Here is a 21,571-nt window from a genome sequence, read left to right as displayed (position 1 = left end):
ACATTTCTATACATGGAGTCCTGCAACATGTGGTCTTCTGGAGCAGGATTCTCCCATCATGTTTGCAGGGCTCACCCATGTCTTGGCTTTCGTGAGGATCAAACCGGTTTTGTTTTGTTTTTGTTTTTTTTTAAGATTTTTTTATTTATTCATTGGAGAGGGAGCAGCAGGGAGAGGGAGAAGCAGACTCCTTGCTGAGCTGGGAGCCTGATGCAGGGCTTGAACCCAGGACCTGAAGATCATGACCTGAGCTGAAGGCAGACTCCTAACCATCTGAACCACCCAGGCGCCCCCACACTGTCTATTTTTAAATATAATTTTTTCTCTTTTTTTTTTTTTATTTATTTATGATAGTCACACACAAATTGAGAGAGAGAGAGGCAGAGACACAGGCAGAGGGAGAAGCAGGCTCCATGCACCGGGAGCCCGACGTGGGATTCGATCCCGGGATCCCGATCCCGATCCAGGATCGCACCCTGGGCCAAAGGCAGGCGCACCGGGAGCCCGACGTGGGATTCGATCCCGGGATCCCGATCCCGATCCAGGATCGCACCCTGGGCCAAAGGCAGGCGCTAAACCGCTGCGCCACCCAGGGATCCCTATAATTTTTTTCTCTTAACCTTAACTTTTTTCTTCCTTTGCCTTGAAGTTGTTTTGAATACAAAGCAGCCTTAAACTTAGTGTTTTGCCCTGTGGGCTTTAGCGAAGCTCCCAGGGTAGAGTGGTGGAGGCTTCCAGTTTTTGTCCTTTACCTATGGAGCTGTGTGCTGGGCTGGAGCTGCCCCAGGCTCTCCATCACTTAATGAACGGAGTCTGCAGCTGAACCATCAGCTTGCCTGAGGACCCTCACTGGAACGACAATATAGTTCCTTCTACCTGTCAGAGTGGCTGGGGTGGGGCCTCATGCCCAGATCATGGGGCTCTGTGGGGTGTCTCTGGGATGAGGGCTACAGTGTCTACAGGAGGCACGATGGGGTCTTAGAAATTCAAGTTAGATGCCCACTTCAAACCTCTCAGGAGATGACCACTTTGTGAACTACAAAGTCACTTAAAATCACTTGTCTAAAAAGCAGGTAAATGTGCAGTTCTAATCGTCAGTGACTTTTTAAAATTTATTTTTTAAATTTGTATTTATTTATTCATGAGAGACACAGAGTCAGAGACAGGGAAAAGCAGGCTCCCTGCAGGGAGTCCGATGCGGGACCCCATCCTGGGACTCTAAGATCAGGAGCCAAAGGCAGAAGCTCAACCACCTAGCCACCCACACGTCCCCAGTGACATTTTTAATACGGGTGACCGCTTGCTCCCTAAACTGATTGGAAACACAGGTAGAATTAACATTTCCTGGGTCCTTTGTCCACATAATTAGGAGACACTTGGTGTGAGCCTGTATCCAGCAGACGTGTCTGATTTCTCTCCAGCTATTGTCCTAACCTTAGCAGTTGGGCTTTCTTTAAACCACACACTCATTTTCATCCTCTCACACTTTAGGCCTTGGGTTAATGTTTGTGTGCAAGTGACCCTGAGTGACATGGATCACTGATACACAGATTTTCTTGATGATCCAGTCCAGTGCTGTAAATGCTTTGTCTCTTCTCTTGATTTCCTTAACATCTTTTTTTTCTGTAGCTTAACTTTATTCCAACAATACAGTATATGACATATACAAACTGTTAGTGGACCTTTGGTCTCAGTGAGGTTTTGGAGTCAGTCATACTTGGATTTTTTGCCTGCAGGGGGCGCCCCTCACCTCGATGTTTTCCAGCTATAGACCAATCTCTGCGCGCATTTTCTTGTGTTGCAGTAAAAGCTGAAAATAAAAATAATTTCTACGATTGTAGGTCCCCACAGCTTGCTGACCTCTGTCCTGGATCCAGGCCAGTGGACACAGAAGCTCAAGGGGAGCCTGTCCTCCCTGAGGCCAGTTCTGCAGTGGGGCTACTAGCCTTTTTCTTTTTTGGGGGCCCCTGGGGGGAGGCTTTTGTTTCAAGCTCAGCATGCCTTCCCCTTCTGTGCCTGGCCGCTGGGTCCCCACAGCTCTGCTCATGCCTGTGCTTTTTGACCTGCCTCTGTGGGTTCAGGTTCTGCTCCGTTAGCCACATCCTGGCCTGCTCACCTTGCCTGTGGTCCCTGGCTGCCCATATGGCTCACCACACTGGGGCATATTGGACAGCAATACTTCTGCTGTATTGGACCTTATCTAATTTCATGTCAGTTGGCAGCTATGTTTTTAGAAGCTTTTGAAAGTAGTGTGTATCTGTTTAACAAATGAGCATATCCCTAAGCCAAACACTGATTTCTAGAGAAACCGATCTAGTGTTGCTGATATTTAAGCTTTCAGGTTTTAGAAAAGCACTTGTACCTAAAATATAAATCATGGCCTTAAGATACTACAGAGGAGGCAGAAGAACCGCCACTGTGTGGAGATGCCAGATGTTGAAAAGAGACGATTGGTTGGGGTAGCGGCCGGGGGGACTGGTGCATCTAGGTGTAACAGAACCACACTGACCTCGCCCACTGCTTCCAGAACTTGCCCAGGGCCAGGAACACACCTGGTCTTCCCAGCCCACGGTAGGTGAGATGCTGACACCAGGTGTGTTGAAAGTGGGCTACATGACGTGAATCATGCTGGTGGTTTCATTTTGCCTAATAACCTCAAGGGTAGTGGGAAGAGGGTGTTGTAGACGGGCCAGGACTCCTGGCTGCCGAGCCTCATATTGGGGAAACAGTTGGCTTGGGCTCCAGTGGCTCAGGAGCTACCTGAAATTCCTCCAGGAGTTCCTGGGTTCTTGTGTGTGCAGCCTGCGTGCTTTGCAAAAACTACTTTGATTTCCAAAATGAATTTATTTCTTACTATATGTAAAGAAGTCCTAGCTTGAAAGCTTTTTATGTAGTGGTTCTCAAGGCGTGGTTCCAGGATTTCCAGGATTCCAGCTGTCCCCATAGCCCTTTCAGAAGATCCCAGGCTTAAAGCCATTTGCTGTTTGCTGTTCTCAGTCTCCCCAAAGTGTGCCAAGGGCTCTGTCAGGCTCCCGCCCACTGCGTACCAGTCCTCCCTGTGATGCCTGATGGGCTGTGTTTGTATTGTGAAGACCTGCAACAGCCCCAGATTGGCCCCAAGCCTGTGAATTCCCTGAAGCACCAGGCTCAGACTCCAGGTGTTGTTTTCCTCTCACGACAGGAAGGAAGGGGGATAGAGCTACTCGGTGTGGTTGGCCACTGTGACACCTGTGGAGCACGAGACCCTGGGGGCTGTAATGAGGCTGCTGTGCGTCACTCCAGCCTACAGCTTGCTAGTTTAAGAGCAGCTGTAAGAAACCTTGCTTCCAAAATGCTTTTTAGTGCTTTTCTCTGAAAATATGGGCTGAATGGTGTCTCCTGTGGCCCTGTGGGTTAGGGGTGGTCTGAATTCCTTTACTTGGGCCTTCCTCTTTGTCCTCTGCATGGTAGCACTTGGCCTGCTTCTCAGGGAGTCACATGTGCAGTATCCTTTGGCCTCTCTGCCCTGAATGGAAACTCGGAGTTGGTGCCAGCCTATGCACGTTGCCAGCACTGGATGGAATCCAGGTGAGCTGCCATGAGCTCTGATGGAGGTGGGCTTGATGGGCATGTGGGAATGTGTCCTCTTCCCAGGGCTGGGGAGACTGCCCAGGATGGACATGCAGGGGGCAAGGAGTGGGTTGAGTAGGAGGGCTCCAGGGAGACACCAAGCTGAGCAGGAGGTATGGATCTGGGGTTCCAGGGGTCCCCACAGTCCCACCAACCTTGGGGGTGGAGTGCCCATAGAGAGAGTCCTGAGTAAAGACACTGGTCTAGCTGTGTCTCCCTTGGTACTGACTATGAGAGTTTGGAGCATAGGTGCCACATCAGGGCATCACCCTGCCCCAGCTGTGTTGCCAGCAGATGCTCCCGGCCATGTGTCCAAGTGTGGCTCCCAGTGGGTGTGTAACCCATAAAACAAGGGGCTTCATCAGAGTGCCTGTGAGGACACATGTCCTGTAGAGTTGACAGAACTGTCAGCACCTTCAGGGAGGGCCTGGTTCCTGCCCCACTCAGGGCACATGGGGCATCACCGTTTCCCCCAAGAGGAAGATTTCCAGGTCTTTATGAGGAAGAGCCCCCCCCGGCCACATTTCATGCATGCAGTTCTGGACACATCCCAGTTAGTGGGAGATGCTCAGCAGGATTTCCTGCAGACAGGGAACCTCGCTGAGCCTTGCCGTGTTGGCCGCACGTTCCCCCCCCCCCCCCCCCCCCCCCCCCCCGTCTGTCTCCTTAGGGGTCTGTGGATCAGGCTACTCCTGCTGGTCCCCATGAGCAGTCCTGCTGGGGGCAGGTGGGTTGGTTTCCAGTGACCATTGGCTTCTTGTTTGGGCCGATTCTTCCCTCTGAGGCAGACAGGTTTGTTGCACAAAATGCATCATTTGGACAGTGTGGAAGCTGCGCAAGGGGCAGGGGAGGATGTTGGCAGAGTAAGGCAGGGCCGGTTTCAGCTCAAGGACCAACCTAGGCTTTGTCTCGTTACTGTGTCCTGTTCCTGCTTTTGGCTTACCTTTTTTTCTTTAAGATTCTTCAATTTTGTGATGACAACTATTTTTCTTTAAATCACTAAGTAACTAGAATTTCTGAGGAAGAGGAGTCGTTTTATTTTTTTCTTCCTACTCAGTTGCAGTAATATCAGGCGTTGGGGGAGTTGCAAACCATTCTCTGACAGCAGAGCTCTGTGTGTTGCCACGCATTCTGTCCACACGGATGGCAGACACTTTCCAGAGAGCAGCAGTGTGGTGTGTGTCCATCCTGCTGGGCTCAGTCTTCCTCTCCACGTGATGCTTGGGATTTAGTCCAGTTTTGAACCATTTATGTAGAAAAGACATGTTGAAAAAAAAAGGCAAAACATGTTGCAGATGAATTCATAACTTTAAATCTTAAAATTTCAGAAAGTTTCACTAAAATTCATATTCAGTCTCAGCTTTTTGTTTTGAGGTTAAATTTTTTTCTTAAATTTTTTTATTTGTTTGAGAGAGAGCACAAGCAGGGAGGGAGTGACAGAGGGAGAAGCAGACTCCCCACTGAGCAGGGAGCTGGATGCAGGACTCTATCCCAGGACCCTGGGACCACAACCTGAGCTGAAGGCAGACGCTTCACCAGCTGAGCCACCCAGGCCCCTGAGGTTGAAAGTTTTATAAAATTGAACAGATGGGGGTAGGTTTGTGTCCTAAACCAAGATTAAGGAGGGGGGTGGGGCGCCTGGGTGGCTCAGTAAGTAGAGCATGTGACTAGATCTTGGGGTGAAGACTTAGAACCCCATGTTGGGTGTAGAGTCTACTTTTTTTTTTTTTTTTTTTTTTTTTTAAGATTTTATTCATGAGAGAGACACAGGCAGAGGGAGAAACAGCTCCATGCTGGGAGCCCGATGTGGGACTTGATCCCTGTACCCTGGGATCATGCCCTGAGCCGAAGACAGATGCCCAAACACTGAGCGACCCAGGCTTTCCTATAGTCTACTTTAAAAACACATGAGGGCAGCCTCGGTGGCTCAGCAGTTTGGTGCCGCCTTCAGCCTAAAGCGTGATCCTGGAGACCTGGGATCAAGTCCCACATCGGGCTCCCTGCACGGAGCCTGCTTCTCCCTCTGCCTGTCTCTGCCTCTCTCTCTGTGTCTCTCATGAATAAATAAAATCTTTTTTAAAAAAGTTTAAAAACACACATGAAGGGGCAGTGAATGCAGTTTTTTATCTAATTTTGCTGGACAGTGCATTATGATGGATCCTTGTCATCTGTTCACATCAAGCCGACTTAACAGTGGCCAGAGGGAGACCCTTGGTGTCGCTAAGGCAAGAAGAGCCCCAGGCCAGGTCCTGAAATTTGACCTCACTGCCCTCCCTGGCATGAAGGATCCAAAGAATTGTCCTGCCAAACGCTGTTCAAAAGGGCGTGTTTCCTTTGAAGAAATGGGATGGCCTAATCTGCTCTGCAGTCCACTGATGCTTCATGCAGATGAATTTGAGGTGAGCAGAAGCTCCTGTGCTGCGTGTGATGCATTCTGTCCACACAGGGCAAGCACGCACTTTCCAGAAGCATCTGTTCCAAGCAGCACAACTTGCAAAGTATCAGGTTAGGCACTTGAGGGCAGCATTTTTCTGCATCCTGAGTGCTGATCAATCCGACAAGTTGAGAGCGACCCCACACCTCAGAACCGAAAACGTCCCCAGTGAGGCTAGGGGCCGACTGCTGCCCACACCTACCACTTGTGGAGGAGAGGCTATCGGTGCCCTGTAGTGCAGCGGCCCAAGTGTGCAGGGCGAGAGCAGCCAGCAAGTGTCGGCTGCGACTTGAGGGGATGGTCCAACTTGGGCACGCCCTGGGGGCATGCACAGTATGATTATAAATACAAATGTCTCCTTTCCCACACATTAGCCTGGCGAAAGTGACTGGGCTGCTACTGTGGTTCTGTGCACTGTGGGTGCCTCTGCTCTGCCGTTTCTGCTGTTTGCCCCTGCTGCCCACAGCCTTGCCTCCCAGGGCTGTGTCGCCATTTAGAGCGTTCGCACTGTGGGGTTGCAGGTTGGTGCCCGCGGGGAGCCTCTGCTCCCCACACTGGGAACATGCAAACCTCAAGGCTTGCTTTCCTAATGTTATTTTTTCCTATAAGTAACACTTGTGCCTAAAAATGGTGCTGTTGACATATTCTGGCAGGCTCTCAGGGGCTGTGTTCTCTAGGAGGTGCCGAGTGTGCAACACGGCGGTTTCCTGTTGCCACTTCTACTACTTCTGCCTCTGCAGGATCCAGTGTGTTCTTGGGTGTTCTGTCTGGGGGCGTGGGCTGTTTAACATAAAATTAACCTGAAAGGTTCCCATGGAGGCAGGAGTGCGCCTGTCCTGACCTCTGGTGGCCAGTGCCTGTGGTTCTTGGGTTTTTGTTTTAATGAGGCCTTAAACTAAACCCTGGAGGTTTTGTTAAAACAGATTATCAGTGATACTGGAGACCCCCTGCAGTGTCTGGCCCTGAGTGTGTGGGCTCGGGCACCCCCTGAGTGGGCTCAGAGCAGACCATCTTGCGCATACTGTGTGGCCCAGGGGTCAGGGAGGGCACCCGCCCATGTGTTCACCGAATGCTAGACCTCGCTGGGCCACAGGCTGGCTCCGTTCACTCCTCCATTGGCCCTGATTTGAAGTGAAGGCAGAAGTGTTCCTGCTGCATAATCCTGAGATGGGGTGGGGAGACTCCATTTCCTGCTGAGGGGAGCAGCCTGCAAGGTTCCAGCTGCATGGAGGGGGCTCCCTGGACATCTCCCCCACTTAACGTGTGGCGCACAATCCAGAGGGAAGCCCCAGGGGTAGGAAGGCCAGCAGAAAAGAGAAAGAAGGGCTCCTGACTGGGGGCTGTCCCTCATGGTAGATTTGGGATTGAGAGATTGCCCTGGGCTTCCCAGGAGCATGGCCTTGCTGATCCTCATGTGCTCTGTCCTCGAGCCTCGGGGGTGGGGTGGGGTGGGGGGCTTTCAGAAGCTCCAGTCCCCTCCTGGTGTGCAGCTGGCTATTGTCCATCTCAGGACCATGGGCCTGCGCTCAGCGGGGTGGTGGCCTCTTCAAAATCACCCACTCCCATTGCTGTGTCTCGACTGGCTCCCAGGGCCCACCCTGCAGGATGGGTGACACAGGCATTCCTGAGCTAGGCAGCCTCTGAAGATCTTGCCCCAGAGAGTCCCTGGGTCTCCGAATAAGAAATCTTGCTCCATGTCTTATAGTTTATTTGATCAAGCCTAAAATTGGAAGTAAAACTAGATTACAGGATTCAAAAAGATGAACAGGTTCTCTGTGTGGCCCACTCTCAGGGATCCTCCGCTACACAGGATTGAGGTTTACCTCCAAGGTCAGAAAGTGGAAAGACCTGAATGAGGCATTGGCTGGCTTTGGGGACAGCAGACCTTGATAACCTCCCAGGGTGTCCTCATATCCGTTCCCCCGGCATCTCCATTAGGGAAGTGTGGGCAGCATTTGGTCAAACTAGGGCCTGACAAGCCGCCAGGAGCATGTTAACCCCTATGGAAGGTGTGAGGGGAGCCCCGTGCGCCTCTGTCTGGCTCTGCTGGCCCATGGTGAAGCTTCAACTTCCCTGGCTGCTAAGAGGGAATACGTGGGGCCCATTGGGTGGTGTTGCCCTGTGTTCCTGCCCCTATCGGCAAGAACTGTGAGGCCACTTTGCTCTGAAGCCCCTTTTCAACTGGGTGCCCGTCACCCTCTGAGGTGGTTTCCACTCAGAGACCCTGCTCTGTCCTCGCTGTCCCAACCCTGTCTTACCTGGCTTTGTTTTATGTTTGGTTTGTGACATTTGTGGGGGAAATGAGGCTTGAGCTGTGCTCACCCGTCCTTGGCAAGTGCCTCTGTCCAGCCAGGACTGGCAGAGCCAAGGGGAGCAGATCCTGCCTCAACGTGGCTCCACAGTAAATCCATGACCTTGGAGGGTGAGCATCGGGTCCCTCGTTCGGATTTTTGCCAGCACCTTTCCTTGCTCTGGAAACGGCTCTTCTGCTCATCTCGCTTGTTTGCCTTTAGATTAACCCTCTGCCTCCCCTCCACCTCCTTTGTGGAAACCTCGGGTTTGAGCCAGGGTTCTGCAGGTGGGCTCCACAGGCATGGGCCTTGCTCCCTCTGTCCCTTCCAACACCCTCCTCCCAGAACAGCAAGCCAAGCATCCTCTGCATGGAAACGGGCTTCCACATGCTTCCTTTGGGGTGAGGGCCTGTCTCTGGAGGACCCAGCATTCATGTCCATTAGATGGGCTGCTGAAGTCCGTGTTTTGGGGGAATCACTGTAGAGATAAACATCTGGCTAAATCTCTCTTTCTTGTACCAAGAACACTGTGGTTGAAGCGGAACCTGATGTTGGAACAGTTGCCCTGAATCAGAACTAGACTAACATGCCTCAGCTCTCAGGACAGGAGCAAGTGTGCAGGACAGATGCCGAGTCCAGAAGGACAGCCTTCCCAGGCGCCTCCAGCCTGGCCTCCTGGGGTACGCTGACCCTGGACATGGGGCCTGCGACCAGGTTGCCCCCCCGACCCTCAGGTCCCTGTCCATCTCTGCTCCACGGGACTTGTGTTTCAGCTTTGCAGAGAAGACAGATCTATTGTGGCTGCTTGTGTCTTTTCTCATCTCCCACTTCTCTTTCCAAGGACGTGTCTTCCCTCCTGCATCTGGTGAGCTTGCCCTTAGGTTTCGTTTGGCCTACACACAAATGTTGACATAATAGCTTTTAAAGATCACGTGCTCTGTGCTGGCACGGTCTGGAGGGTCTATGTGATGGTTAAGACCGTGGAGTGGTCAATGTGATCCTTCCTTGGGCCCTCCCACCCTCAAGGTACACCCCCGCATCTGTGCTGGCCTTGCAGCTGGGGGGGGGTGGGAGTACAGACGGACACACCTGCTGCCTTCACCTGTTGCAGGTGAGAACAGTAAAGACAGGTGTCTTCTGAAGGCCTGGGCTAGGAGTGAACGAAACAGGGGTGAGCTGGGAGTGCATGGTGGCCTCTTGGCCTCAGACCATGTGACTCAGCAGGGCAAGGTGATGGGACTTCACTCGGCATCTCAGTGGCTTCATCCCCATTTCCTCTGCCTTCCAGAAGTATCTTGGGGTTCACTTGCAGGTTGGAGCTTTGTGAAGAGGTCCCCTGATTGATCCTGGGGCACTTTGGGCCAGGGTGCTAGGGAGAGTGGGTGCCCACATGCCACATTCTATGCGTTCAGCCACCTAGGAACCCGGTTGCCCAGCCAGTCAAGGGAGCTCATTTCTCAGGAGGTGAGACTCGCCTGCTGCTCTGCCATCACTGGAGGCACCATCCTGCCTCTGGGATTGGCTGGCAGCCGTCCAGGATGATGTGATACAGCGTCTCACTGCCCTCTCTACCCATGCAGAGGTGGGCCTTCCTCCAGAAGTGGGACCCTCTGTGACCAGCTGTGCTTCAGCCTTGCTCTGTTCCTTCACGTCCTGTCCTGTCCTGGTGAGGTTTCCAATGGGGCTCCAGTTCCCTGTGACTCGGAGCTACAGGTGGGTTTGTGTCCAGGGCTCCTTGCTGCGCACTTCCTGCTTGGCCCAGCCTGTGCTTTGCGTCTTCTGATGTTTGCCAGGAAATAGTTACCACATCCCTCATAACGCTGATAAAGGTTAGGGTTTGATCCCTGAACTAAGCACTTTTTCCTTAATGACATGAATCCTAGTTTCATTTGTTTTTCTTTACATCAATAATTGAGGCTTACATAGAGGAGGAATAGTTGTGTGAGGCCTTGGAGTGCCTGGTGGCTGGCCATCCCTCCTCAAGGGTGATTCCTGGGAGCTACAGTGGGTCCCAGAGCTGTGCTCTGCTGGATGGCAGGTCTGTCTCTGAGGACATGATAGAGGTCCAGAGTCTTCATCTGCTTGGCCAGTGTACAGGGAGCAGGATCACAGGCTGTTCTGAATGCTTGAGCTGCCTCTGCCCATCCTGCTCTGACACATTGGCCTCCCCTAAGCCATTCTTTACCCTGGACTTCAATGCTAAGCATTTGAAGGACCATGTGCTACCTGACCATGGAGCAGTACAGCCACTGGGGCGGAGCAGGGAGGTGCAGGCAGCAGCCACCAGGACAAGCACATGGGAGATGATCAGGAGCCAGAGCCCTCTCAGCTAATAGTCAAGTGTCTTTTCAACTTAACACTCTTAGACCATTTGAATATATTCTAGAAGCCATTTTCACTGTCCAAAAAGGTAGGCAAATGTGTTTTCAGTAATAGCTTAAGTAAATTGTTACAATTTAAAATCTAGGAAAGCCATGAAACCTTTTGCTCAGAAGTCCTCGGTCAGCTAGTCTGTGTCTCTTGAATAGGATTAAGGAGATGCTGATCCCCAGCTGTCTAGAAGGACCTTTAGAGACCATGGGCTATGTGTGCATGTTGAGGGCCCTTGGCCCAGTTCCTTGGGGGCGATGAACCCTGTCCCTAGGGCCCAGAGTATAGACAGGGCCACTGGGGATGGGTAAGGGTAACACCTGCTCTGGGGCCTGTGCATCCCCTCAGCTCTGAGGGACTCTGGGCTGGGGCCACTCTCACTCTCTGTTCCCAGCTGACCTGGGCTTCTCCCCCTGTGCCCACTTCTTTCTCAGAAGTTCCCTATTTCAGTGGTCTCCAGATCTTATTGGTACCACTGTAACTGAGCCCTTGGGGGACTGACTGTCTCTGCTGAAGGGCTTGTGTTCAGTGGGAATGGTCACCAAGTTGCTTCAAGAGGAGTCAGAGCAGCAGGTTACAGAAAGATAAGCAAAGGTTGCAGACACCAGGTCTGCTTTCTAGAGAACATTGGTCTGAGGGCTGCAGCCAGCCTGGCAGGCTGAGGGGAGCAAGTACATGCTGCTCAGGGCCAGTCTGCAGGGCCTAGAGTGAGCACCTCCCCCACTGGCTTGTCTTTTGCAGGACCCTGGGGACAGGCACGGCCTGCTCCCCAGAACTGCCTCAACCCCTCCACTGCTTTGATGCACTGCTGGAGAGGGGCCTGGCGGCCCTGCTGGCGCTCACACTGAGGCACTGGGCTGGGATTGATAAAAGTCTTTATAAAGTTCCTTGACTCTAGCACTTAGCTATACGCAGAATGGCATCTTACATATGTTGGACAGAAATAAGAGGATCAAGCCTCGGCCAGAAAGGTTCCAGAACTGCAGAGACCTGTTCGATCTGATCCTCACCTGTGAAGAGAGAGTGTACGATCAGGTGGTAGAAGGTAAGGCCCCAGACTGAGTGTGCCCCGTGCCTGGGCTCTCATCTCTGCCCATCACGGTCACCGTGGCTGCCCTGACGTATCTGTTGGTTCCTGTGGGCTGAGAAGGTGGGTATGGCCGTAGTGAGGTGGCTGGGACTCTCCTGCCTCCGTGGCCTCTGGCTGGCCACATGCATCGGAGCAGAGCACCAGTGTGTGGGCTGACTCTGTGGTGCAGGTTTTAAGGTCTTTGGGGCACAGGAAGAGTATGTGTGAAGTGGAGGAACCAGGGGACTGGTTTTTCATGAGTGAAATGCTCTGGGATGCTTTCCCCCAGGACAGCCTGGCTGTTCGTGAGACGAGGTCGAGAATCACCATGTTTCCTTGAGTTATACGGTGTTCAGTGTGAGTCTCCTTCTCAGGAAGGAAGTCCTCAGCCTGGTTTATCACCCCAAGGCCAGAGGCGGCTGGAGCCGGTGGCCCCTTGCCCTCCTGTGACCTGGTTCCGAGGCCTCTGACAGTTGTGTCATCTTGTTCCTGTCAGATCTGAATTCCAGAGAGCAGGAGACCTGCCAGCCGGTGCACGTGATCAATGTGGACATTCAGGACAACCACGAGGAGGCCACCCTGGGGGCATTCCTCATCTGTGAGCTGTGCCAGTGTGTGAGTATCCTGCACCTGCTCCTGGGCCCAGGACCCTCTCCTCCTGACACACGATTTTACCAGGAAAGGGGCTATCATGCGATTCCATTTGTGCTCACGTTTGACTTACTTTCAAATACTAAAACCCAAGTAGATGCAGAGCTGCCCACAGGTTTGCATATCGACCAAACGGCTTTGGCTTAACTTGCCCCCTATGCTTTCTGTTTGCTTGATGGTCATGCAGTGCCCTGCTCAGTCTGGCCGTGTGTGCCCATAAGAGCTTCTGCCAAAACCCTAGTCATATCTGGCAGAGCCCAGGGGCCCCAGAGGTGGTGTCCAAGCTCCGTGGATGCTGTAATGTGCTCCTCTTCACCCTCAGGACCGATCAGTCCTTGGACTTCCCCCCAGTGGCCCTGGGTATCCTCCCTTGTGTAGAAAATCATGGGGGCTTTGCAGCTGCTGTGCAGCTGTGCTCAGAGCAAAAACATTTCCTCTTAGATACGACAAAAGGACCTAGGGACCTACCCAGGAAGAGACCCATATGTCCTATACTGTTTTCCTCCTGGGAGATTTGCATTTAGGTCAGCTGACTTTGAGTGACAGAAAAATGAGGGAGACAGATGGCTTACCAAGAAGTCCAGAGACAGGTGGGCCTGGACTCATTTGCCATGTGAGGGGCCCAGGTCCTGCTTTCATGTTGTTGCGCCCAGAACAGCTTCTGTTCCCAAGATGCCTCATGGCCCAGCGTGGCTGCTGAAGCTCTAGCAGTTGTGCCTTTGTTCTGGCCACCACGCAAGAGAAAGGGCTGAAGAGGGACACATGTCCCAGAAGTTGCACACGTGACTTCCATTTGGGTCACCCTGATTAGAAACAAGTTACAGAGGGGTTGCTCTTCACATCAGAGAGGCACTGCTTACAGGCTAGGCCTGGGGCCAATGACCAGCCTCAGCCGCCGTCCAGCCCATACCAGCCCTGAATCATCCTTGGGCTGTCCATCGGCAGCACTTGCTCCTTTAGGGCAGTGGTTCGCCACCAGGGGATGTCTGGCCATATCTGCACACACATATGGATCTCACAACCTGGAGGGATGGTAGTGACAGCTAGTGGGTGGAGGCCACTGAAGGGTATGGGCCAGCTTTCTCACTCAGTGCCCTAGCAGGCGACTACCTTTGCAGAGTGTGGGCAGGGGGTCTGTGAAGTTCCAAAGGTCACGTCCTGGGGCAGCCGCTCTGTGCCTCGGGGTGCAACTATCCTGAACCCTCCATCCTCAGGCCGCGGCCTGGGGTGGGTGAGAAGGAGCCTCCAGGGCCCAGGACGGCCCCAGGACAGGTGGGAGGCAGCTCAGCGGTGATAGACCAAACCCCCAGCCCCGGCTGTGCCCACGGGGGCGCCCCTACCTCTGCACCTGCTCTAGTCGGCCTGTGTGCTCCCTCCAGATTCAGCACACGGAGGACATGGAGAACGAGATCGACGAGCTGCTTCAGGAGTTCGAGGAGAAGAGTGGCAGAGCCTTCCTGCACACGGTCTGCTTCTACTGAGCCGCCTGGCCTGGCGCGCCGCCCCCTCCTGAAGCGCCTTGTTGAGCTTCCTTTTGTTAATATTTTTTCCCTCCTGATATTTGTTTTTACCTTTAGGTATTCTGCCGGCCGACGGTAGCAGTACCCAATAAATTGTACATATGAAACGCAAAGCTACACATAAATGCCAGATTAAAAACAATCAAGTTTCTCTGTCCGCTTTGACTTAACGAGTGGGATGTTGATTATAAAGTTTTTTTTTTCTTTAACCAAAACAGTAAACAACGGTTTCTAGTACCTTTCCCCCATGCATTTGTGGCTTCATTGTGGCTCCTTCGTTCCACCCTCAAACATGCTGTAATGTACAAATAATCTGAATAAAGCAATGGGCTTGGTCTTACTAGGAAAGAATTTAACAGTGGTCCAATAAGTTGATGTTGCCATTTGTCTTTGCTCTGGCCTGGTCCTGCTGGCCTGGGCCCTCTGGAGGGACCCCTGGGCCTGACCCTGCCACTCACACCATTTCTGAAGTTGGGAGGTGGGACCCTGAGCCTGTGGGGGCCCTGACTTCCTAGCAGTACCCTGAGGTCCTGCTGCCCACGAGGACTGCTGGAAGCATGGAGCCCTTCTCCTATGGCAGCTTCTGGGGCCGGTATCAGATGTCCCCTCACTTCCCCATGACCCCTCCTGACTTCCAGAGGTTTTGGAAAACCTCAGGTCTCCATGGGGAAGTGTCGGGGACTCCTGAGTTCATGTGCCATCCTGGGGCTGTGGACTCCTCCCCAGGCTCCCGGGTTCAGGGGGCAGCCTGAGGAGAGCAGTGGACAGTGGCCTGGACTTTCAGGCTGCCCAGTCCCGAAGGGAGGATGCCACCACTGTGGGGCATTCTTTGGTCTTTGCTGGGCCATTGGCTATGGCTTTGGAGTGAGCTCCCTGGCAGCTCCCCAGCGGCCCTGCAGGCCCTCTGCTAAAGGCAGGTGCTTGCGACCCCGAAACCCTGGAGGAAGGTCCGGGGAGGAGCCCCAGGGCCCTCTCCAGGACTGCTCGTTCTGGTCGGGACGTGGCCTGGGGCCAGGGGCGCCGGGCGGGAGACGACGGCCCGGCCTGGCCAAATGGGGACGAGATCCCGCCCCGCGGCCCCCGGGGAGGGGTCCGGCCGGCGGCGCGGGGCGGGGCGGGCAGCGCGGCCCCTCCCGGGAGGCGGGCGCGGAGGGCGGGCAGGCGGTGGAGGCCGGAGCGGCACGGAGCGCGCGGAGGGAGGAGGCCGAGGGCGGAGCGGAGCGCGCGGGCGCGGCGAGCGCGGCGGCCGGGCGGCCGAGCGACCCCGGGAGCGGCCGCGTCCCCTGCCCGCCCCGCCCCGCGCCTCCCTCCCCGGCGGGTGCGCGGCGGGCTGACCTCTGCGGAGGCGGCGGGGGCCCAGCATCGGGCCGGGGCCGGGGGGGCGCCGGGGCCGGGGGGCGGCGCTCCGGCCCGGCCCGGCCCCGCCCGATGTCCATGAGCGCGAACACCATGATCTTCATGATTCTGGGGGCGTCGATCGTGATGGTGAGCGGAGGGGCTTCCCGTGCGCCCGCGCCCGCCTCCCGCGCCCGCGCGCCGCCTCCCCCACCTCCCGCGCCTTGTTTACCGGCCCGCGCGGCCTGCGCTCCCCATCCCGGGCTGCCCCGCGCTCCCCATCCCGGCCTGCGCTCCCCATCCCGGGCTGGCCCGCGCTCCCCATCCCGGCCTGCGCTCCCCATCCCGGCCTGCGCTCCCGGTCCTGGGCTGCGCTCCCCACCTCCGGGCAGCGCCGCGATCCCCATCCTGGCCTGGGCTTCCCATCCTGACTGCCCCCAGCTCCCCGATTCTGGGGCTGCCCCGGGGACCCCTCTCCCTGGCCTGCGCTCCCCTAGCCTCAGCGCGCCGCCCCCACCCCTCCACCCTACGCCCCAGGGCCCCAGCCAGGCCCGCTCCTCCGCGCTGACCGGTCATGGGCTCTTCCAGGCCATCGCGTGCTTGATGGACATGAACGCATTGCTGGACCGATTCCACAACTACATCCTCCCGCATCTGCGGGGCGAGGACCGCGTCTGCCACTGCAACTGTGGCCGGTGAGTCCGCGCCCGGTGGGGCACACGCGTGATCACACATGTGCGGTGGTGGCAGGGCCCAGGGGGCACTGGCAAGCCCCAAGCAGGCCTGGCTGCAGGACTGCGCTAGGCCCACGGGGGAAGGACTGCCCAGCCTCTGCTGGGCACCTGGGGATTGGCCAATCCGGTTCCAGGAGGGGGAGCATGCCTGAGTAGTTAGGACCCCCTCCCAAAATGCCTGTAGTGCAAGGGCCTTTGCCAGGGTGAGGGGCAGGATGGGCCCCAGGCCTCCTGGTCCAGGGCCTGGAGGCCAGGAAAGCAACAGCCCAGCCCTGTGTGTCAGGAGGGATCCTGGGCAGGGCTGTGCCCACAGAGTACACCATCCTCCCCAGGCCCTGCACTAATGTTCATGAACTTTCCTGCAAGCCAGGTACAGGGAAGTGCAGAAGGTCAAGGTGGGCAGGGCCTACCTCGAGGGCGTCTGGTCCAACCCTCTGGTTGCACGGAGGAGGAACTGAGGCAAAGCTGGGTGTGGCTTGCTCAAGGTCATTCAGAGAGCCGGGGGAGGAGCCCAGGCCCCCTACATGCACTGTGTGCACATGTAGCAACGGAGTCTTCCTGGCCATGCATGTTTGTACGTCCATGTACAAAATAAACATCTTCTCATGAGACGCGCATATGTGTACTGTCTGTGCATATACATGTACGTACACATAGCACACGCACACACTCGCATGCACACCATCCCCCCAGGAAGCCCTCACACTGGGACCAAATAGAGAGCAGAAAGATGCTTGAGTGGATAGGGACTTGCCCAAGGTCACACAGCTAGCAAGGAACTTGGGGCATGAGCCCAGAAGCTGTGTTCCTCACCCCTGGCCTGTATTTCTGCTCCAGGGACATGTATGCACACAATGGGTGGGGTGTGTATGTGTGTGTGCAAGAGAGACAGGACAGTTACATGCCTCATTAAGCATGCTACATGCCTGTGGGTGCAGAGCAGTAGGTGGGAGCAGAACATAGAGACATTAGGGAAGGTGGAGAGGGGAGTTTAAACAACCCTCACGTGTGCTGCCCAGGAACCACCAAGAGTTTGCTGGGTGGGTGGCCACTCTTTTCCAGAGATCCCCATATTCTTTCCTGGTGCACACAGCCCCAAACTAAGGAAAGGCATGAGATCAGCACCATTGCCTCCGACACAGCCATGACTATGGGCAGGTTAAACCAAGGTGTTCCTGAGACCCTCCTAGAGGCTGGCAGTGTGCACACACCAGGCCCAGACTTTTAGTCCTGTAGACATGACGAATGCACATTTTACATGTGTGGGCTATTGTGTAATGACCCGCGTGTATGTGCCTGTGACCTCACACTGGGGACCCATCTGGGCAGACAGGGTGTGTTTGCAGAGTGTATTTGCCCAGGATGCATGTATGCGTCATATGCAGCATCCAGAGTATGTGTGGACTCAGGTAAAATGAGTGCCCACAGAGTGCAAGCTGAGGCTAGGTTAGCATGTCTGTGGATGCAGAAATCATGGAGAGCCACCCCTGTTGCAGATGTGGAGTTTCTGGGTGTGTGTGTCCACATGTGTGCTGTGTCCACATCACTTCATACAGGATACGTGAACTCAGTGTATAACGTATTCTTATATCTTGACATATATGTGTATGCACAGTACATGTATATCATAAATACAACATACAGCAAAGACTGTGCTCCATGTGGGCACAGCGAGTGTGTCTGCAGAGAACAGTTTTGCACATGAAGTATGTGTGTAAACCATGTACACAAATTGCCACAATGGACTTTATCCATGTGTGCACATGCCATGTGGAGCGAGCCTGCACATGTGTATGCCTTTGACATGCCTGTATGGAGAATTTTACACGGAGGACACATGTGTAAATGAATGCTCTGAAGTACATGTGCCAGCAGGCAGTGTCTGCGTGCACACAAACCCACGCAGATGCCACAGCCTCCACAGAGGGTAGCTGTGTGCCAGACTGCGTGCATGTGCGTACACATGTGATGCGCACTGTGCTCATGCCTGGGCAAGTGTGCACATGCACACATGTGGAACTCGTGGGCCTGAGTCCATGGTATACACGCCATGTCTTGTGCATGTGGCCAGCGTGTATACACAACACACATCAGACCTCAGGCAGGCACAGGTAGCATGCGTGGCCCAGGCAAGACTCAAGTATGTACACATCATAAAAATACGTGTGCAAGTGTGAGACCTGAGCCCCTGCCCCCAGGGGCCTGACTTGGTGAAGGAGGAGGGGCAGGGGCCGGGAGGAACAGCAGATGCCAGGCCAGTGATGGGGGCACAGGTGGTGATCTCTGACCCTCTGGAGGTCCTGAGCCACCAGGGGTGGTTGGGGCCCTGGCCTCACCTGGCTCACAGGGCCCCAGGTGCATTTCTGGCTTCTTGGCAGCTTGATCTTCAAGTTCCCTGCCTCCCCAGCTGTGTGTCGGGGGCAGGGAGCAGCAGGACTGCGGAAGGCCCTGTCAGGGGTCCTGGGCCCAGAAGGCTGGGTAGGGCAGGAGGTGACAGTGGAGACTCTGTGTTAGTAGCACCTGTGTGGCCTGCCTGCCCTGGTCACCCATGTGATTGGGGCCTTGCACGGGTCGGGAATGGTGTCCACTCCTAGGGGACCGGCAGCTGCTGCACATTCTGGGAGGGGACTAATACTTCTCCATCACTTATTGGTGGCTACTGACAGACTGTGCTCAGACAAGCATGGCTGCCAGGTATCGGGCCATCCTTGCTGACTGCGCCGCAGGGCTCGTGGCCTCTGCTCTGTGGGGCTGTGGCCATGGCCCCACTGCTGGGACTGGTCCCACCCTGGACATGCTGAGCAGAATGGCCTCCAGGAGTTCCCAGAAGGAGCAGGAGGGGTGTGAGGAGAGGCCTGCCTGCTGCCGACCCCGCGGGGCTCCTACCGGGAGGAAGACACTGCATGGACCCGCTGGTGCAGGGACACCTGGAGGAGGGAACCGCAGGGGACTTGGGGGAGTAGTGGGCTTTCCATTTTTGAGACAGTCCCTGTGGGGGCGTGTGGAACATGGCCAGTTGTGAGGCTGTGGTGGGAGATAGGGACTGTCTCAGCTGAACACCAGGCGGAGGTGCCGGCATCTAACTGAGGCAAAGATGGGAGAAGAGGTTCGGGGAGGGAGGAGCTATTTTTAGGTATGAATTTGAGGTGTCTGTAGATCCCACGTGGAGATGCCACACAGGCAGCGAGAGCTCAGAGCAGACGGGGTGGGGGGCAGGCAGGAGAGGTGGAGAAACCAGCAAAGGGGCTCAGGGAGGAGAGGGGACCATGAGAGGTGGGCCTCTGGGAAGGAGGCCTCCAGAACCGTCCCCATGCTGCCAGGCAGGAGGAAGGGTTGCAGCCAGCGGGGATGACAAGACCCAAGGGTGGAACCCAGAGGTCCCTCTCCTGGGCTCTCCTGTGGGCCAAACAGGAGGTCAAGGTGGGGACAGGCCCAGATCTGTTGTCCTGGGTGCTGATCTCCTGAGTGGGGCCACCCCACCCAGGATCTCTAGGCCCAGGAGAGCTTCTTGGAGGAGGAGGGAATCTTGACAGGCCTGATGCTGGATGGAGCCTTGTGAGGAGAATTCAGAGTTCCTTAGAGGCAAACAGTTCTGCAGTTCAGAGGGTTCGTGGCCTGAGCCTGGACAGTGGAGGGAAGGGAGGGTGAGAAACACCGCATGGCCTTGGTGGGAGATGGAACCGGCAAGAGTCCAGGGAACCCTGCCTGGGCAGCTGGAACATCCCAGGAGTGGCAGAGCAGGCCACAGACATGTGACTCCGTGGAGACAGGGCAGGAGAACCCCCCTGGGAGAGGGGGTGAGAGATGGACTCCAGGCAGAGCCCCCTGGGCCTCCCCACAGAGAAGTGAGGAAGGGGAGATGCCTGCAAAGGATGAAGGAGCAGAAGGAAGACCAGAGGCCCAAGGGGCCTTGGGCAGAAAGGACAAGGATGAAAGGGCCAGAGAAGGGAGGACAGAGGGGCAGAGCCAGGGGCCAGCAAATGGGCGGTGACCCAGCAGGGTCGCCTCTGAGCCCCTGCGCCAGAGGAGGGAGGAGGGAGATACATGGGCAAGCGCCCCCCCCCCGCCCCGCCCCCCGGGCGCTTCGCTCCAACCACTGGCCTCACACCCCGGACAGCCTCTTGCCTGGTGAGCCGGCCCTGCCTGGGCGAGTCCGCCGGCCCCTTCCTGACCTCAGCTCGGCCCGAGGGCTGCTTTAGGACCAGCAGGGCGGGCGAAGGGGGCCGCTTCCTGCCGGGGTCGCCGCCCGCCCCGCGGGACAGGTGCCAGCCCGCCCTGCCGCCCCCAGGCACCACATCCACTACGTGATCCCTTACGACGGGGACCAGTCGGTGGTGGACGCCTCCGAGAACTACTTCGTGACCGACAACGTCACCAAGCAGGAGATCGACCTCATGCTGGGGCTGCTGCTGGGCTTCTGCATCAGCTGGTTCCTGGTGTGGATGGACGGCGTCCTGCACTGCGCCGTGCGCGCCTGGAGGGCTGGCCGGCGCTACGGTGAGTGAGGGCGGCGGGGCACGGGCCCCGCCCCGGGGTCACCCCGGCCCTGCCCCGCCCCCGGCTAACGGGTCCAGGCCCCGCCTCCCACAAGACCCTGCCGGTGCCCCCCCGCACCGGCCCCGCACCGCCCCCACCAGAACACGCCCCCAAGGACAGCCACGCCCCCTTAGACACGCCGCGCCCTGACCGCGCCCCCCTCCGCAGATGGCTCGTGGACCTGGCTGCCCAAGCTGTGCAGCCTGCGGGAGCTGGGCCGGCGGCCGCACAGGCCCTTCGAGGAGGCGGCCGGCAACATGGTGCACGTGAAGCAGAAACTCTACCACAACGGCCACCCGAGCCCGCGGCATCTCTGAGCCGCGCGCAGGACTCGCGGGGCCTTCGGCCAACGCGCCCACGCACACGGGACTGGACGGCCGCCCCGGGCCAGGGCGCCCGCAGCTGCCGGGCGTGTCCAGCGGAAGGTGCTGTCTCCTCTTCTTTTTATAAAGGGGGTCGGGGCGGGGAAGGCCGCCGGTCTGGGGGCAGGACCCTGGCCTCCCGGGCTGGACGGGGCGCGGGAACCGGGGCGGGGGGCACGGGCACCTGTGCGGGCCGCCAGGACCACCTGCTCGCCCCCACGCGCTGCAGTCTCGCCTGTGCCGGGCCCACGTCTGTTACTTAAACCCGGCTGTTTCCTGTGCGCCCGGCGGCCTCTTGGGGCCAGTCCTGGCAGAGGGAAACGAGGCCAGGAGAGGGTCTTGGCAGGGAAGGGGGCGGCCCCCGGCCGCGCCCACGTCTGCACACGGGAGCATGTGCATGGGGCGTGTGCGTCCGCGGGCCGCAATGGGGGTGGAGGGCGGGGGGCAGGGGTCTGGTGGAGGCCCCAGCCTAGCAGCAATAAGGCCCCCGAGCCCCACTGCGGCAAGTGTGGCCACCCTGCCCAGGGCATCCCCGGTCGGGCGCCTCACTGTGACCCCCACCCCTGCTGGTCAGTAAATTCTCCAGAAAGCTCCAGCCTCTGCCTCTTCTTTCATCTCTGAACCTGTAACCCCTTCAACCCCTGCCCCCCCAAATCAGCC

At 56.5% G+C, this 21,571-nt stretch overlaps 2 protein-coding genes and 2 long non-coding RNA genes across 4 annotated transcripts in view; 3 read left to right on the top strand and 1 right to left on the bottom strand.

Moving 5' to 3' along the window:
- Positions 1-14,300, top strand: part of SSU72 (SSU72 homolog, RNA polymerase II CTD phosphatase) — a 29,451-nt gene extending 15,151 nt beyond the window's left edge. Inside the window, exons 3-5 of the mRNA NM_001252325.1 lie at positions 11,610-11,749; positions 12,270-12,388; positions 13,804-14,300. Coding sequence (NP_001239254.1) covers positions 11,610-11,749; positions 12,270-12,388; positions 13,804-13,905 — 361 coding nt within the window. The 3' untranslated portion in view covers positions 13,906-14,300. The remainder of the gene's footprint in view (positions 1-11,609; positions 11,750-12,269; positions 12,389-13,803) is intronic.
- On the top strand, positions 527-10,047 carry LOC119871892. Its single transcript, XR_005359788.1, has 3 exons — positions 527-3,567; positions 5,754-6,008; positions 8,858-10,047. It is a non-coding gene; the product is annotated as an uncharacterized LOC119871892 (long non-coding RNA).
- A 1,072-nt stretch (positions 14,301-15,372) lies between the features above and the next one.
- Positions 15,373-21,506, top strand: TMEM240 (transmembrane protein 240). The gene is made up of 4 exons (XM_038537620.1): positions 15,373-15,429; positions 15,868-15,974; positions 20,302-20,510; positions 20,718-21,506. The coding sequence occupies exons 1-4, from the start codon at positions 15,373-15,375 to the stop codon at positions 20,864-20,866; spliced, it is 522 nt and encodes a 173-aa protein (XP_038393548.1). The 3' UTR covers positions 20,867-21,506.
- Positions 19,121-20,499, bottom strand: LOC119871891. The gene is made up of 2 exons (XR_005359785.1): positions 20,330-20,499; positions 19,121-19,634 (listed from the first exon to the last, which is right to left on the bottom strand). It is a non-coding gene; the product is annotated as an uncharacterized LOC119871891 (long non-coding RNA).
- Positions 21,507-21,571: the final 65 nt, after the last annotated feature.

This window comes from Canis lupus, chromosome 5 (genome assembly GCF_011100685.1).
Source record: "Canis lupus familiaris isolate Mischka breed German Shepherd chromosome 5, alternate assembly UU_Cfam_GSD_1.0, whole genome shotgun sequence".
NCBI classification, from domain to species: Eukaryota; Metazoa; Chordata; class Mammalia; order Carnivora; family Canidae; genus Canis; species Canis lupus.
The sequence above is the reverse complement of the archived record's forward strand: the minus strand, read 5'-3'. Positions and strand labels throughout refer to the sequence as shown.